This window comes from Fringilla coelebs (assembly GCF_963513975.1).
Source record: "Fringilla coelebs genome assembly, chromosome: Z".
NCBI lineage: Eukaryota > Metazoa > Chordata > Aves > Passeriformes > Fringillidae > Fringilla > Fringilla coelebs.
In genome coordinates, this window is record NC_140031.1 from 10112639 (window position 1) to 10129682 (window position 17044).

Here is a 17044-nt window from a genome sequence, read left to right on the forward strand (position 1 = left end):
TTGGTCTCCCTTGTCTGGCTGAAAGACTCCTTCTGGCCCCTGAAACGAAAACCACATCAGTGGCAGGTGTGGGGAAGCTCTTGGTGCATCACTCGGAGCACATCCTATCCTGACTCCTGTCTTCCTTGTGCAGGGGATCCAGCAGACACAGACTACACTGCCGTGGGCTGCGCCGTCACCACCATCTCTTCCAACCTGACGGAGATGTCTAAGGGTGTGAAGCTGCTGGCTGCGCTGATGGAGGATGAGGGAGGGAACGGGCGGCAGCTTCTGCAAGCAGCCAAGAACCTGGCGAGCGCCGTCTCAGACCTGCTGAAAACAGCGCAGCCTGCCAGCGCTGAGGTGGGGAGCTGGACGGGCTGTGGAACTAAGAGGAAGGGGGAAGCCAAGGGAAACCACTGAGGGAAGTTTTAAGGCTTGCTCATGAGCCTTGTGTCAGTTTTGCCTTGTTCCTTGCAGCCTCGCCAGAATCTCCTGCAGGCTGCTGGCCTGGTGGGGCAAACCAGCGGGGAGCTGCTGCAGCAGATAGGGGAGAGTGACACTGACCCCCGCTTCCAGGTGAGTGCACCCAGCAGCAACCAAGGACAGCCACTCCATAAAACTATTGGCCTTTGCACAGGACCTCACAGGAGGAGTCCGAGCTGAAGATTTGCCAGTGCCCAGTGGTGACTTTGTGAGGGAGGGGACAGACCATTGCCCATCTCTGTCTCTAGAGTGATATAACAACTCTTATCTTGTGGATTCTATGTAGATCCCAGAAAACCGGTGTGCTTGGATCCTGCCTTCCTCTGAACCAAAGACGGTAAAACAGGCCTGGCTTGGCTTGGTGGTCCCTGCCATCTCCAGTATGAAGGGGGCTCCTCTGGGAACTATAATCTGAAATCTTTGGAGAAGGGCTCTTGCAAAATTCTGCTTTTCTGGTGGTTGGATCTCAGAAGTCCATGCACTCGGGTTGCTGCTGGAGCAAGTGCTGCTCTGGAGATCACCCCTTGCAGATGTCTCAGTTCCTGCCTCCTGCTCCCTGCCTGTGGGAGCTGCCTGCCTGCCCCCATCAGAGAGACAGTATGGGTGGAGCCTTGTGTGGCAGTTTTTTTTAGATGAGCTGACTGCCAGCTGGCTTGCTTTCCCATGATTGCTCCTGCCAGCACAAAGGAGGTAGCATTGTGCTGGGGAGGACAATCCAGACATATTATAGACCAAAATACGCCAGAAAGAAGGGATTTCTGTTCATGGCAGCCACACAGATTCAACTGAGTAGATGCCTTGAAAGGTATCCAAGGGGAGCAGAAAAGTTAGGAGCAGGGCAGAAAGCCATGTTTGGCCATGCAGCAGTGCCAGGATAGAATATCCCCAAAGGTCAGATTTTGGACCCGGAAGACAATTTGCAGTCAAGCAGCAGATGTTCTGCCTCAGAGTTGTCAGACCCGAGTGTACGTACTTCCTTTGATGGGTTCAGATGCAGTGGTCTGGGGACTCTTGAATTGGATGCATGCGCTCTCCCGTCTTTCCTCCTGTCACAGAAGGTCATGGATTGCAGTTGGAGTAGTCTTGGCTTTCAGGCGGCGAGGGGATGCTGTGACTCTTCTGGTTTGGTGTCTGGAGGCTTACTAGTTGTGGGGTGCAGGGCTGCTTGTTGTGATCATACACACAGCAGGAGGTTGGCAGCTGCAGTAGGCAGAGAGCCCTGCCCTGCCTACCATGATTTTTGCTATTTAGGGGTGGTGCTACCATTTTTCACCAGCAGTGTGCCACAGGGGCTAATCCTGAAGGCTGCAGCCTGCTGTCATATCTGGTGCCCTGCAGGAAAGCAGTTCACTGTGTGCTGGTCACTGCCTGTTGCCTCCTGGCACCGCTTGTGTCCTGGCACCCAGGAGAGAGCAGGCTGGTTGCCTTGTCACACCTCTCTTTTAGCTTTGGGAATAACAGCAGAGATGTATTCTAGCTTGTCAGCCAACAAGTTAGAATTCAAAATAAAAATAGCTGGCATACCTGCAATTCAGGTGGCCAGCATGGCCACATCTCCCACTTGCCTCTTGCTGGCAGCTGCCCATGGTGTGGGTGTGCCAAGGCTGGCTTGTGCCTGCTGTTTGGCCGGAAGGGTTTGTCATCTTTTCACTGTGTTGAAATGTTTGCAAACCCAATCAAATCCAGGAAGTACCAGCAATGCCTTGCAGCAGGTTCTTGCTATGGTAAAATCGGGGTGGGTGGTTGTCTGGGGCGTGGGTATTGCAGTGATGCTGAGCATTGCCCGAGCTCCTGTGGGTGGTGTTCGTGGCAGTGCAGGCTGCAGCTCAGGGCCAGGCTACAGCCTCACTGCCAGCTGTAGAACACAGTGGAGATGGGATCAGGGTGTTGCCAGCTTTTCAGGCTATTCAGTGCTGCTGGTGCTGGGACAGAGTGGATGAAAGAGCCCCAAGGGCTCACATTTCCCATCTGAATATTTCACGAGAGCCTTGCAGATGGCTGCGGCTGCTCCCACTGCCATGGCTGCCTTGTTGACCCTTTCTGTCCCCTCCCAGGACATGCTTATGCAGCTGGCGAAGGCGGTGGCCAATGCTGCCGCTGCGCTGGTGCTCAAAGCCAAGAATGTGGCTCAGAAAACAGAGGATGCCGCGCTGCAGACACAGGTGATCGCAGCGGCCACCCAGTGCGCCCTCTCCACCTCCCAGCTGGTGGCCTGCACCAAGGTAAGCAGCCAAGGTTACCCCATGCCTTAGCATGGGTGTGAGCTTCACCTGGCTGGGGGGCAGCTTTGCAGTAGGGTCCTAGGTGTGCCAGGACCACATGTCCTAAGGCAAGACATTGGGAATCTGGCACAGGAAGTGGGGGCCGCCTGTTCTTGGGGGCCCTGCCACTGTGCCCAAGCAATGACGATCCTCTTTGGAGGAGCAGAAGTTTGGGGTGGCTCCTCCATGGAGCATACCATGCTTGCTGCCCAGCCTTTGTTCTTCCTTTCAGGTTGTGGCTCCTACAATTAGCTCCCCAGTTTGCCAGGAGCAGCTGATCGAGGCTGGCAAGTTGGTGGCCAAATCGGCTGAGGGCTGTGTGGAGGCCTCTAAGGCAGCCACCAGCGATGACCAGCTCCTGAAGCAGGTAGGGGTGGCAGCCACGGCTGTCACCCAGGCCCTGAACGACCTGCTGCAGCACATCAAGCAGCATGCCTTGGGTGGGCAGCCCATCGGGCGCTATGACCAGGCCACTGACACCATCCTCAACGTCACTGAGAATATATTCAGCTCCATGGGTGATGCAGGTGAGAGTGAGAGACCCAGGGCACAGCACAATGGATAGGGAGGTATCAGAGAGCCTTTGGGACTTGCTAACAGGCCACACTTCCATTCTGTTCCAGGGGAAATGGTGCGTCAGGCTCGTATTCTAGCCCAGGCCACCTCTGACCTCGTCAATGCCATCAAAGCTGATGCGGAGGGAGAGACAGACCTGGAGAATTCACGCAAGCTTCTGAGTGCAGCCAAGATCCTGGCTGATGCCACTGCCAAGATGGTGGAGGCTGCAAAGGTCAGTGTGTGGGGAAGGGTGGATGCTGGCTTTGACCCCAGCCCTGTCCAATGCTATTGGTTCAGTGCTGGGTAGGGGATGAGCAGCCCCTGGTTGAGCAGCAGTTCCCTGAGCAAGGTCTTGCATTGAGCCAGGGACCTGTGGTGTGGGCTCCTCCTGTGAAGGAGCTTCAGGAAGCTGTGCGTGGTAGCAGAAAAGCTGTTACTGCTCCTGCTGCTGGACTCCTACAGAGAGGCTGTGAACATCTTCCAAGTACCATAAACAGGGCTGTCTTGTGGGGGCCAGAGCAGAGATGCTGCTCCAGGAGGAAAAGGGACTCCATGGTCCCTGAGAGGTGTGATGGGTTTTCTGTTTTCTCCAGGGAGCTGCAGCCCACCCGGACAGCGAGGAACAGCAGCAGCGGCTGCGTGAGGCAGCAGAAGGGCTCCGCATGGCAACCAATGCTGCAGCCCAAAACGCCATCAAGAAGAAGCTTGTGCACAAGCTGGAGGTGAGATGCTGGGCAAGGATCTGCAAAGGGCAAGCAAGCACAGTCAGTGAGCAAGGCCTGTCCAGGAGCCCCCATACAACTCCTCTTTTCAGAGGGGTAAAGTCCTTTTCAAGTACAGTGTCCGTGCTGCATCACAGAGAGATCTCCTTTCCCTTGTGTGCACTGTGTTGTTTTGGGGTGCTGGGGATGCTTGGGTTCCTCAGGAGTAGGCAAAGGAGAAGTTGCTTGAGGAATCTGGGCCCTGATCATGGTGGGGAGGCTCAATGCAGACTGCCAGTGTTAACCTGTGCCTCCCTGTGCCAGCATGCAGCCAAGCAGGCCGCTGCCTCAGCCACGCAGACCATCGCCGCCGCACAGCATGCCTCATCCTCCAACAAGAACCCTGCTGCTCAGCAGCAGCTGGTGCAGAGCTGCAAGGTAAGGGCCTGGGCCTGATCCTGGAATCTCCTGTGCTCTCTCTCCCTATCTCATCTCCCGTTAGCTATGCTGGTGCTTCCTGCTCCACCACAGTGGTCAGACAGTGGTCCTGTAGGAGCTAGTCTTTCGATCACTGGTTCTGGGTTGAATCCATGTGTGATCCTCTTCAGTGACCCTATTCTCTGGCAGGTGGTGGCAGAGCAGATCCCGATGCTGGTGCAAGGTGTGCGAGGAAGCCAGTCACAGCCAGACAGCCCCAGCACCCAGCTGGCTCTCATTGCTGCCAGCCAGAACTTCCTGCAGGTACCCATGCTGCCCAGAGCTTCCCATGCCTCCCTCTGGCATTACAGCTTTCCTACCATGCCTGTTAAGGCACTGGGAAATCTTCTGCACACAGGCAGCTGAGATGCTGCCTGTTTGTTCCCTTCTCACTGCTTTTTTTTTCTGGCCCAACAGCCCGGTGGGAAGATGGTAGCTGCAGCCAAGGCCACTGTCCCCACCATAACAGACCAAGCTTCTGCTATGCAGCTCAGCCAGTGTGCCAAGAACTTGGCTGCAGCTCTGGCTGAGCTCCGCACAGCAGCCCAGAAGGTGAGAGGCTGAGTTTCATCCTGCAGTGAGACACCAGCTGAGTCCCATCCTGCAGTGGGACACCAGCTGTGCAGAGTGCTGGGAATGGTGGGGACAGCCTGGTGGCATGTTCTGCTCTCCGCCACAGCCAGCTGGGCTCAGTGGTCATCTGCTCACTTTCCCTTCTGCTCTGTCACAGGCTCAGGAGGCATGTGGACCCCTGGAGATAGACTCTGCACTGGGTCTGGTGCAGAGCCTGGAGAGGGACTTGCAGGAAGCCAAGGCAGCTGCCCGGGATGGCAAGCTCAAGCCTCTTCCAGGAGAGACGGTGAGGGTGCAGGGAATGGTGGCTCAGGGTGGACGCTGGGGCAGTGGAGTTGCCACAGGTGCAGCTCACCAGCATGTCTCAACTTGGCCCCCTGCAGATGGAGAAGTGTGCCCAGGACCTGGGGAACAGCACCAAAGCTGTCAGCTCTGCCATTGCTCACCTCTTGGGAGAGGTGGCCCAGGGCAATGAAAACTACACAGGTACTGGCCTCCACAACAGGGCTGGGGGGCGGGGCACTGAGCTGACAGGCATTGACCTCTCCATTCCACCAGGAATTGCTGCCCGGGAAGTGGCCCAAGCCCTGCGCTCACTCAGCCAGGCTGCCCGTGGTGTGGCAGCCAACACCTCCGACCCGCAGGCACAGAGTGCCATGCTGGAGTGCGCCAGTGATGTCATGGACAAAGCCAACAACCTCATTGAGGAGGCCCGGAAAGCAGTAGCCAAGCCTGGTGACCCAGAGAGCCAGCAGCGCCTGGCGCAGGTGAGGACAGGGAGTACCCCAGTGTGCCCCATCAGGCTGTGGGAAGGATGTGGGGCTGGCTGGGAGGTGGTGACCTCTCTTTGCTTCCCTGCAGGTGGCCAAGGCAGTATCACAGGCCCTGAACCGCTGTGTTAACTGCCTGCCAGGGCAGCGGGATGTGGACGCTGCCATCCGCATGGTGGGAGAGGCCAGCAAGAGGTTGCTGTCAGATTCGGTGAGCTGAACTGGGGCGGAAGGGGAAGGGAAAAACCTGGCAATGCAGGCTGGTCCAACTGCATTGGGTTACTCTTGCCTATCCCCAAGAATGTGCCAGACTTTCATCTGACATCTCCACTCATCTCTCTGCCTCTCCTTACCTCTCTCCTTCCTTCCAGTTCCCTCCCAGCACCAAGAGCTTCCAGGAGGCGCAGAGCCAGTTGAACCAGGCAGCAGCAGGGCTCAATCAGTCCGCCAATGAGCTGGTTCAGGCATCCCGTGGCACCCCTCAAGACCTGGCCAAGTCCTCTGGCAAATTTGGACATGACTTCAATGAATTCCTGCAGGCAGGAGTGGAGATGGCCAGCCAGTCCCCGGTGAGAGGAAATGCCTGTTGGGGTATCCTGAATGAAGGGAGAGATTTGAGATATCTGAGAAGGTAGCTGACCAAAGGCAGTGTGTTCAGGCAGTGGCAGTTAGGGTGGCTGTGGTCAATGCAGCCAGGGAGATGGGGACTGGAGCTGTGCAAAACCACAGCAAAAGGGAGAAGGTGGCTTAGGTTAGTTCGGCAAGAATTCATGATTCCTTGCTGTTGGCGGACAAGTTCAATGAAGGGAACTAGCTCAGCTTGAAAATCCCCACAGAAGACCCAGGATGGGTGTGGACTTTAAAAGGTGCTGCAGAAAACTCATCTTGGCTCCTTGCAGAATAAGGAGGACCAGGCACAGGTTGTGTCGAACTTGAAGAGCATTTCCATGTCCTCCAGCAAGCTGCTGCTGGCTGCAAAGGCTCTTTCTGCTGACCCTGCTGCCCCCAACCTCAAGAATCAGCTGGCAGCAGCAGCACGGTAAGAGGAACTGCTCTCTGAGAGCTGCTGGCCATAGATAGTAGTGGGACTAGGTGGTGGGGCATGCGTTGATCTGTATCTTTCTCCCATGTCCCTGTCAGGGCTGTGACTGACAGCATTAACCAGCTGATCACCATGTGCACCCAGCAGGCCCCAGGCCAGAAGGAGTGTGACAATGCTCTGCGAGAGCTGGAGGTAAGCCACGTATTGACAAGGCACAGGAGGGGTTGAGATGTTGCGTATGGGGGGAGCTGCACCCCACTGCAAGGAACAGGAGGGAATGAGGAGGAGGGGCAGGTGCAAGATGCAGAACTTTCCTCTGGGTGTGACACCTGTGTCCCTGCAGACAGTGAAGGAATTGTTGGAGAACCCCACCCAGACTGTCAATGACATGTCCTACTTCAACTGCCTTGACAGTGTCATGGAGAACTCCAAGGTAAGCCCTGAATGGAGGTTTAGGGAAGAACAGGGAGGGCTTGGGAAGAATATGGGAACAAAGGGAAAGGTGATTCCTCCCCTACCAATGAAACACAGTGAACTCTGATCCTGAGAGCACTGTGGGAGTCAGAGGTGGTCTCCATAATCAATGTGTGGTGTGTCCTGCAGGTGCTGGGAGAGTCCATGGCTGGCATCTCCCAGAATGCCAAGAATAGCAAACTGCCCGAGTTTGGCGACTCCATCAGTGCTGCCTCCAAAGCTCTCTGTGGGCTGACAGAGGCAGCTGCCCAGGTGAGACACACTCAGTCCCAGCCCTGAGCCTTACCCCAGGGATATAGTTGTTGCATGCACCCCCACCCCTGCCTTTCCAAATCAATGGGAAATGCTGCCAGACTCCTCAGCAGCCCATGCTCTCTGTGAGCCTCCATGCAGTGTGCAGGCTCTCTCTCACCACATCTCCCATGCTTCTAGGCTGCCTACCTTGTGGGGGTCTCAGACCCCAACAGCCAGGCTGGACAGCAGGGCTTGGTGGATCCCACTCAGTTTGCTAGAGCTAACCAAGCCATCCAGATGGCCTGCCAGAACCTGGTGGACCCTGCCTGTACTCAGTCCCAGGTGAGTGTGGGGTGGGGTTCCATTACGGGCATTTGATTGCATCAAAAGTAATATGAAGCTAGTTGGAAGTGCTGCAACCTAAGAGTTGGCCAAGATGATGGCTAGTGTCTCATCAGGCCCCATCAGCTGCGCTGGGAACCAGCTGGCAGCTTTGGTGCAATGGTGATAGTCTAGATGCTCTGTGAGCATGCAGGATCTTGGCGATCCTTCTTGGGTGCCAAAAGAGATGCCTGTGGTCACTGGTGCCCTACACAGGGTGGCTGAGAAGGGAGAGCTGTAGGAATAGCAGGTGAGTCCTGCCTTACTGTGCTTTCCCCTGCAGGTGCTGTCAGCAGCCACTATTGTAGCAAAACACACCTCAGCCCTGTGCAACACGTGCCGTCTGGCGTCCTCCCGCACCGCCAATCCTGTGGCCAAGCGCCAGTTTGTCCAGTCAGCCAAGGAGGTGGCCAACAGCACTGCCAACCTGGTGAAGACCATCAAGGTGTGGAGTCCCTTCTGAGGCAGTGTGCTGGTGCTGGGTTTTGGGGTCCAGCAGGGGTTGGGTAACTGCTCTGGTCTCTCCACACCAGGCCCTGGATGGCGAATTCAACGAAGAGAACCGGGAGCGGTGCCGTGCTGCCACCGCCCCTCTCATAGAGGCTGTGGATAACCTGACAGCCTTCGCTTCCAACCCAGAGTTCGCCACCGTTCCTGCTCAGATCAGCCCAGAGGTGGGATGCTGCTGGGACAGGGAGGATGGAGTCTGGCTGTGACAGGCTCTGCTCTGGGGTGGAGAGAAGCTGTTCCTTCCCTGAGCCTGGGGAGCCTGCACTGAGGGGGTGTGATGGGGAGGTGGCAGCAAGCCTTGGGCTTCAAGGGGGGGCTCCAGGGTAAGGGTCATGGGAGAGGGAGCAACTTCCCATGCACATTCCCTTACCTCACCCGTTTTCTCCCTTTGCAGGGGCGCAGAGCCATGGAGCCCATTGTCATTTCAGCCAAGACCATGCTGGAGAGCTCTGCTGGCCTCATCCAGACTGCTCGCTCTCTGGCTGTCAACCCCAAGGACCCACCGCAGTGGTCAGTGCTCGCTGGCCACTCGCGCACAGTCTCAGACTCCATCAAGAAGCTGATCACCAACATGAGGTGAGCAGTGTCCTTCTGTGGCTGTGGCTCTGTCCCTGCTGGCACATACCCCTGCCCTGAGCAAGCATTCCTGGGGATGTTTTGGCTCATCTTCTCCTTGGACACAGCTGGTGCAGGCAAGCAAGGGACAGGATGGAAGACACTGTCCCTTTTGTGCTTCCTGGGAGCTGTTCCTCCAGTTCTCACAAGGGTTGATGGGAACACACACTGATGTGCCCAGGCTCTATCGCACTGGCTTGCCCCAAAGCCTGGGAGAGGGGTCTTGCCCCTCACTGGCACCAGCCAAGGCTGGGGGTTATGGGGTGGTGCAGCAGCTACCAGTGCTTGGCTGATTCATCTGTCACTCAGGGACAAAGCTCCAGGACAGCGGGAGTGTGATGAGGCCATTGAGGTCCTGAACAGATGCCTGCGGGAGGTGGACCAGGCATCCCTCGCTGCCATCAGCCAGCAGCTGGCCCCCCGACAAGATATCTCCCAGGAGGTGGGTCAGGGACATGCTGTGGGGCAAGCCGGGCCCCAGGCCCTCAGCAGCATGAAGGGACCCCAGGCCTGCTGCAGCCTCATGCAACACCCTCTCTTTGCGCAGGCATTGCACAATCAGATGATCACAGCTGTCCAGGAGATCAGCAACCTGATTGAGCCTGTGGCTGCTGCGGCACGGGCCGAGGCCTCGCAGCTGGGGCACAAGGTAATGGGGGTGTAGCACTTGGTGCCTGGGGAGGAGAGGTACAATGCAGCTGGGGCTAGAAGCTGCTGGTGCTGACACTGCTCTTCCCTAGGTGTCCCAGATGGCTCAGTATTTCGAGCCACTCATTATGGCAGCTGTTGGTGCTGCCTCCAAAACACCCAACCACCAGCAGCAGATGAACCTCCTGGACCAGACCAAAACACTGGCTGAATCCGCCTTGCAGATGCTGTACACTGCCAAGGAGGCTGGTGGGAACCCCAAGGTGAGCAGGAGGGGCATGTGTCAGTGGTGTGCCCTCCTTTGCACACGGGTGCTGCATGGTGCACACACATGTGCCAGACATGGAAAACCCAGGGTCAGTATGCAGCATCCCTGTTGGGAGGGGAGCCACTGCCTGTCTTCACTCTGGCTTCTCCTTGCAGCAAGCTGCCCACACCCAGGAGGCTCTGGAAGAGGCTGTGCAAATGATGAAGGAAGCAGTGGAGGACCTGACTACCACCCTGAATGAGGCAGCTAGTGCTGCAGGTGTCGTGGGGGGCATGGTGGACTCCATCACCCAAGCCATCAACCAGGTGAGGGCAGCAGTGGGAGGACCTGGACAGGGCTGGATGTGGAAGACAGGAAGAGTCAGGGTCAAACTCTCCAAGCTAAAGACCTTGTGGGTCAGAGCTGGAGCCAGAATATCTTGGTGGTCTCTTGCAGCTGGACGAGGGGCCCATGGGTGAGCCAGAAGGTACCTTTGTGGATTACCAGACCACGATGGTGAAGACAGCCAAGGCTATTGCAGTGACTGTGCAGGAAATGGTGGGTGCAAGCAAGCCTGACACTGTAGAATGCACTGCCTGCCACTGAATCAGGCTACTGCCCTCCTTACCCTGTCCAACTCCTGCTCTTCTTCCATCAACAGGTCACCAAATCTACCACCAACCCAGATGAGCTGGGCATACTGGCCAACCAACTCACCCATGACTATGGGCAGCTGGCACAAGAGGCCAAGCCGGCTGCCCTCACTGCTGAGAATGAGGAGGTGCGAGTCTGGGGGAAGTGCTGGAGTGTGATGTTGGGCAGAGCAGGGGCTGTTGGAGTGAGAACAGAGGACAGGGACACTTTTAACCTCCCATTCGAGCTAAGGACAGGCAGCTTTTACACCTCCGTAAAACATGACATAGAAACAAGGAGCAAAGCTCTGTTTCCTTTTTCCTTCCCCTGAGTGGGAGGATTGGGAAAGAGGAGCTGGGTGGCGGGTGTTTCCCAGCGGGTATCACAGATGCAAGGCTTAGTTCCCTGCTGACTCTGTCACACACACATTCCTCTGCAGATCGGCTCCCACATCAAGCGCCGGGTGCAGGAGCTGGGTCATGGCTGTGCTGCCCTGGTCACCAAGGCTGGAGCCCTGCAGTGCAGCCCCAGCGATGCCTACACCAAGAAGGAGCTGATAGAGAGTGCACGCAAGGTTTCTGAGAAGGTAGGTGGTTGGGAGGTTGATGGTGAGGTGGGAGCAATACTGGATTCAGCCATGTGCCCTTGGAGTGGTGGTTTCCTGGTCCTGTTGGAATCTGTTGGCTCTCTTGGCCACACTCCCCCTGCCCAGCTGATGGGGTGGAGGATGGATCCCCCTCTGCAGACACTGTAATGGCGGCTGGTGGGTGAGTGTGATGACCAGGTGCTGCAGCCTGCCTGGGAAAACTGACCTGCACACTGGTGACAGGCCAGGGCTCTCCAGATCAGTTCTTGCAGAGTTTGGCAAAGCATCTGCAAGCAATGCTTGCAGCTCACGCTCAGTGATCAGTTTCCCCTTCACCTTTTGCTGGCATCCTGTCCATCAAGTCAGTCTAAATAGCATGCTTATGAAGAACAGATGGAAAAATGTGGCTTAAAAAGTCTAGTTGCTACGGGTAAAGCAGCAGTGCTTGTAAGCAAAAACACAACAGTAAACACTGGTCAGTTGTGCCTGGCATCTGCAAATCTTACTAATTTGAAAACTAGCTGAGTCCAGCATCTCTTACGTCACCAAACATGATCGGTGCAAGGTAAAAGTAAATAACTAGAAACTAAGAAGACCAAAATATTCCCAGTTCCTCTCCTTGGTATGAAACAGCTCCACCCTTGGGGGTGTTGGAGATATGTGCAGTGAGGGTTCCCTGAACCTGCTGTGCTCCCCCAGTCACTTTACTCGTACCCCACAGGTGTCTCATGTGCTGGCAGCTCTTCAGGCCGGGAACCGTGGGACACAAGCCTGCATCACAGCAGCCAGCGCTGTCTCCGGCATCATCGCTGACCTTGACACCACCATCATGTTTGCTACAGCAGGAACCCTCAACCGGGAGAACTCTGAGACCTTTGCTGACCACAGGTACCCAGGCACCCTGTCCAGCCTCTGCTCAGCCAGAGACAGGGGTGCCAAGCTGTGTCCCATGATCTTTCTGAGCTATGGACCAGCCTCAAGGAGAGCTTCAAGCTCAGGCCGTGCTGGCTCAGTTTCCTGAAACTCCAGCTTGTACCTGGGAAAACCAGGATCCACAGTCTCTCTGTACCCCAAGGACCATGTGTGCAGTAGAGAGCTGTGTCCTTCCTGACGCACATTTCTCTCCAGGGAGGGCATCTTGAAAACAGCCAAGGCACTGGTGGAGGACACCAAGGTGTTGGTGCAGAACGCCACAGCCAGCCAGGAGAAGCTAGCCCAGGCTGCCCAGTCCTCTGTGTCTACCATCACCCGCCTGGCAGAGGTGGTGAAGCTGGGTGCTGCCAGCCTGGGATCTGAAGACCCAGAAACCCAGGTGTGATTGGGTGTGTGGGCTGAGTGGAGGCTGCTGGTAGCTTGCTTGAAGGGCTTGAGGGATGCAGATGTCATTTGGTGCTCAGGCTGGATCCCAAGAGTTGGGGAGAGAGGGGGCTGGGCTTTGGCTGGTGCTAGCTGAGCTGGACTCCCTGTGTGCCCTGTGGTGCCCAAATCTCTCACTGCTGAGCCACACCACCTCCAGCCTAAGTGTGACTTTAGCTCAGCCATTCCCCTGATCTTGCTCTCCCCAGGTGGTCCTGATCAATGCTGTGAAGGATGTGGCCAAGGCACTTGGAGACCTGATTGGTGCCACCAAAGCAGCTGCTGGCAAAGCTGGTGATGACCCTGCTGTCTACCAGCTGAAGAATTCTGCCAAGGTCTCTGCTGGTTGTGATGGAAAGAAGGGGAGGAGGCAGTGGGGCTGGAGAAAGAAGAGTTTTTTTCTGTCTGTCTGGGCACAGGAACACAGCTGGGGTGCAGTCGGGACAAAAGGGTAGGAAGGGACACATAAAAGGTGGAACATAACTTGTAGAGGAGCAACTGAGCCAGTTTGAGTGGAGTAGGGGGATGGCGTTGTTTTGGACCAGTCCATAGGGGAAGGACAGGTGCTGGCAACAGGCCAGAGCTTGTGTGGGGATTCACCTGGCTCTCTTTCTCCTTCCATAGGTGATGGTGACAAATGTCACTTCCTTGCTGAAGACAGTGAAGGCTGTCGAGGATGAGGCCACAAAGGGGACACGGGCACTGGAGGCCACCATCGAGCACATTCGCCAGGAGCTGGCGGTGAGTATGGCCGCAGGGCTATGGCTGCCGTACTGCGTGCCTGCCGCCCTGTGCCTCACCGCCGCTTCTCGCCTCGCAGGTCTTCTCCTCCCCAGTGCCTCCTGCCAAGGTCTCCACCCCGGAGGACTTCATCCGCATGACGAAAGGCATCACAATGGCCACAGCCAAAGCAGTGGCTGCTGGCAACTCATGCCGGCAGGAGGATGTCATCGCCACGGCCAATCTGAGCCGCCGGGCCATCGCAGACATGCTGCGCTCCTGCAAGGTGGGGCAGGCAGTGGGTGTGGATCTCTAGCTTGGATTTGTGGGTGGAGGGGGATGGTGCTGGATGTGAATAGGGGTTTCCCTGTGTCCGGGTTGCAGGAAGCAGCCTACCACCCGGAGGTGAGCGGGGACGTGCGGCATCGGGCGCTGCGCTTCGGCAAGGAGTGTGCAGATGGCTACCTGGAGCTGCTGGAGCATGTGCTGGTGGTGAGTATCCCCACTCCAGTTCCCAGGGTGGGCAGAGGCTGACCGTGGATTGCTTGGGTGTTCCCCAGATCCCCAAGGTCCTCTGGGCTCTTCACCTCTTCCCACTGAGGCCTTTGCACAGCCCACGTCGCTGCTTGTGCTGGCACAGCGTGTGTCCATGCCCCTGCCTTGGAAGCAGATGTCAGAGAGCTCAATGGGCTCTAAGAAAGGTATTTTGCTAACAACAGATGGCGATTAACTGACTGCAAACAGATGGAAGCTGGAATCAATAACATGGTAGCATAATCTTGTAAAAATACAGCTTCCAGTAAAAGTGATAGGAATAATAGACCTCAGGCAATGGGAATACAAAGTGTCATGCCCACAGCACTATGTGTGGGAGACGGACTGTGCCTGCCATAGCAAAGATAACGACTAGAAGCACCCACTGCACCCTTTTGATCCAGTCTCCCTCTGCCTGAATCCTCCCAAGGACTTCAGCTGCAACATTAGTTTACAAGAAGTAAATTAAGCCTCTAGCATGGTAGGAAAGATCCAGTGAAGTCCTTCCAACAGCTTGCATTCTTGGCAAGACCACAGAAGTGGAGTGAGGGGCACTGTGGGGATGTGCATACTCAACCCATGGTGCTGTGAGATCTCAAACAGGACAAAGACTGACAGGGATTCAGCTCTGTGTCAAGGTTGCACTAAGCTGGTTAGTGAGAGTCTGCTGTCTGGGACCACCAGCTACAAAGTGGTGGAGCCCAAACTATGGTTCCTGCAGGGAAAGCCCCCTTAGGCAGAGGGTAACCAGCACTGGCAGCAGCAGGGAGAGGTGCACAGGAATTGATGGCTAGAAATCAAAGCTGCATAGAGAAGTCAAAGGGTGGTTTTATTCAAGGGAGGTAACCACTGGGGTACAGTTCCAAGGGGAGCAGTGAGTTTTCCATCCTCTGCATCTAGATCAAATGTCTGCCTGGAAGATGCTTCAGGCACACATGAATCATGGCAGCCAAGGCTGGAGTGCTGAGTAGAAATTCTCTGGCTGACCTGTTGTTAACAGATGATTAGGCTAATGACTTAGTGTGGCAATGCCCGAGGTCAGCCTACTTGCAGGAACACGCCATTCCACTGTATTTTGGGTGTTACCATCCTGCTGCCGTGCAATGTTTTGACTATCATACATTGGAACATCCTTAAAAATGTTTACTGGAGGTGCCTCTTAGTAAGCTTATAGCCTCTGGGGTGCCTTCAGCTCCAGACAGAGATCATTTAGCAGTTTTAAACACGTTGTCAGAGCAGGCAGCGGGTTTAATAATAAAGCATTTAAACTAGATGTCCCCATGAGAGCAAACCAGCCGTCACTGTGGGCCATCAGCTTGAGTACTCTGAGCCTCATGCTGCTCTAGTCTCTCTGCTGGGATGGCCCAACAAAAGGCCAGGAAAAAGCCATGACTCACCTCAGTCTCCACAGTACTCTGATCTGCAAAGGCAGGAGTGGAGCTCATGGGTCATGTTTATCAAAGGACAGCAGGTTCCTGGGAAACCACAAGCAGGAAGGATCTAGGGGAATGGGAGGGGAGATGGCAGATGGCAGATGGGGTGCTGCCTCATTCCCCAGCAGCAGCAAGGTCATTGCTGTACACTTTGTCCCCAAGGGAACCAGTGTCTTCTGCAGTGCATGAACAAGCATGATTAGGGTTCAAGAATAAGGGTTATTTGTCTCAGGCTGAAAAACATGGCTCCCGGCAGAGGAGTGGAAAGCCTGCATATTTCACTGGGGAGGGGTAGGAATTTGAACCTCCATGGGGATTTGTATTTGGTAACAATAGGTCTCTCCCTCCAAAAGCAGAGAGATTCTGTGGCTCAAAACTGCAGTGAAGCAATTCAGGGTGGGGAGAACTAAGGTGCAGAGGGTGTGAGGAGGAGAGTGGATCCATGGCTACTCTGAGAGTAGGTCACTCCTCTAGCTGTGGGAGCCTCATCCAGGTGCCCTGTCTTGCCTGGCCCTGCAAGACTGAAGTAAGAGCTAATGATGGCAGCACAGCTCCCCACCCAGGATCTCTGATCCTTTGTTTCCACTTTTCCTCTTGGCTGCCCTTCACTCCTCACCAAAAAGCACCCACCTTCCCCTACCCTCCCCTATCTCCCCTCCTTCTGGCTGGGGCGTTCACTGCTTTCTTTTCTCTCTTCTCCCTCCTCTCTGTCAGCCGGTGAGTAAGGCAACACTGGGGTGCCTGCTGGTCTCTAACCTCAGCATGAGCCTTGCTCATGGCGTGTCTGTGTGCCCAGCCCAGTGCTGGGGTGGGACTTGCGTGTGTCCACAGGGACCCTGGTGTCCATGTGTTTGTGTTTGTGTACTCACCCCTGCTCTAGCTGATGGGCAGCTGCTGCCTGTCTGGTGCAAGTTGGGCCAGCAGTGAGCTCTGCTTGTGCATACAGACCCTGTGTGCGTGCACACGTGTGCTGTGGTGTGTGCATGTGTCCCGCCAACCCAGGAGAGGACCCTTAGGGCACTGCTGCCACCTCATCCTGACGGGGCCAGCCCTCCTTGGCTGGGATGTCACTCCAGGATATGCCCCTTTGCCCAGCTTGTGTTTGCAAACAAACCTCCAAAATGGGGACAGCAAAGGAGATACGGAACTTGAAATGATTTGCAGGGGAGAAATCTTGGTGTGGGTAGCTGCTGAGTGCAAAAAGGCTTGTTCTGAAGGTGTTGTGTCTGTAAGATGTCCCAGAAGCTGTGGATGCAGAAGGGCCCTGGGGAAGCTCATCCTACCTTGGGGCACAAAGAGAATAGCCAGACTCACTTTAGAAAGCATCTCAGACAGTGCCTGACATGTACACATGTGGGAGGGGGGATCCCACCCTACTTCTCTGGGGAGCGCACCCCAAACAGACCTATGAAGTTCCCCTTTTCCAGGTGCTTACATCTGTTCCTTCCCCCCAGATCCTGCAGAAGCCGACCCACGAGCTGAAGCAGCAGCTGGCAGGCTTCTCCAAGCGCGTGGCCAGCTCTGTCACTGAGCTCATCCAGGCAGCCGAGGCCATGAAAGGTAAGGAGAGATCCTGCTCAGAGGGGTAAAACCAAGGATTGGGATTAGGGTGGAGGGCTCAGCAGCTGCTGGAGGAGGCAGGGAAACTTAGAAATTAGACTGCATGCAGGTGTAACCTGCCTGGCTTCTTGGTGTTCCTAGGGACAGAGTGGGTTGACCCAGAAGACCCCACTGTCATCGCTGAGAATGAGCTGCTGGGGGCAGCAGCTGCCATTGAGGCTGCAGCCAAGAAGCTGGAGCAGCTGAAACCAAGAGCCAAGCCCAAG

At 55.8% G+C, this 17044-nt stretch overlaps 1 protein-coding gene across 1 annotated transcript in view; it reads left to right on the forward strand.

The window, feature by feature from the left end:
- The window catches only part of TLN1 (talin 1), a 35049-nt gene that overhangs the window by 13995 nt on the left and 4010 nt on the right, over window positions 1–17044 (forward strand). Inside the window, exons 16-52 of the mRNA XM_084225490.1 lie at window positions 134–342; window positions 460–558; window positions 2520–2687; window positions 2959–3253; window positions 3350–3516; window positions 3878–4006; window positions 4310–4423; window positions 4613–4726; window positions 4880–5014; window positions 5193–5321; window positions 5419–5521; window positions 5594–5802; window positions 5897–6016; window positions 6177–6374; window positions 6705–6844; window positions 6946–7039; window positions 7191–7280; window positions 7451–7573; window positions 7754–7897; window positions 8220–8381; window positions 8470–8610; window positions 8841–9022; window positions 9371–9503; window positions 9609–9710; window positions 9802–9972; window positions 10133–10282; window positions 10413–10514; window positions 10618–10737; window positions 11029–11175; window positions 11897–12063; window positions 12304–12487; window positions 12741–12866; window positions 13156–13272; window positions 13352–13537; window positions 13636–13743; window positions 16673–16778; window positions 16920–17044. Of these exons, the coding sequence (XP_084081616.1) occupies window positions 134–342; window positions 460–558; window positions 2520–2687; window positions 2959–3253; window positions 3350–3516; window positions 3878–4006; window positions 4310–4423; window positions 4613–4726; window positions 4880–5014; window positions 5193–5321; window positions 5419–5521; window positions 5594–5802; window positions 5897–6016; window positions 6177–6374; window positions 6705–6844; window positions 6946–7039; window positions 7191–7280; window positions 7451–7573; window positions 7754–7897; window positions 8220–8381; window positions 8470–8610; window positions 8841–9022; window positions 9371–9503; window positions 9609–9710; window positions 9802–9972; window positions 10133–10282; window positions 10413–10514; window positions 10618–10737; window positions 11029–11175; window positions 11897–12063; window positions 12304–12487; window positions 12741–12866; window positions 13156–13272; window positions 13352–13537; window positions 13636–13743; window positions 16673–16778; window positions 16920–17044 (5309 nt within the window). The remainder of the gene's footprint in view (window positions 1–133; window positions 343–459; window positions 559–2519; window positions 2688–2958; window positions 3254–3349; window positions 3517–3877; window positions 4007–4309; window positions 4424–4612; window positions 4727–4879; window positions 5015–5192; window positions 5322–5418; window positions 5522–5593; window positions 5803–5896; window positions 6017–6176; window positions 6375–6704; window positions 6845–6945; window positions 7040–7190; window positions 7281–7450; window positions 7574–7753; window positions 7898–8219; window positions 8382–8469; window positions 8611–8840; window positions 9023–9370; window positions 9504–9608; window positions 9711–9801; window positions 9973–10132; window positions 10283–10412; window positions 10515–10617; window positions 10738–11028; window positions 11176–11896; window positions 12064–12303; window positions 12488–12740; window positions 12867–13155; window positions 13273–13351; window positions 13538–13635; window positions 13744–16672; window positions 16779–16919) is intronic.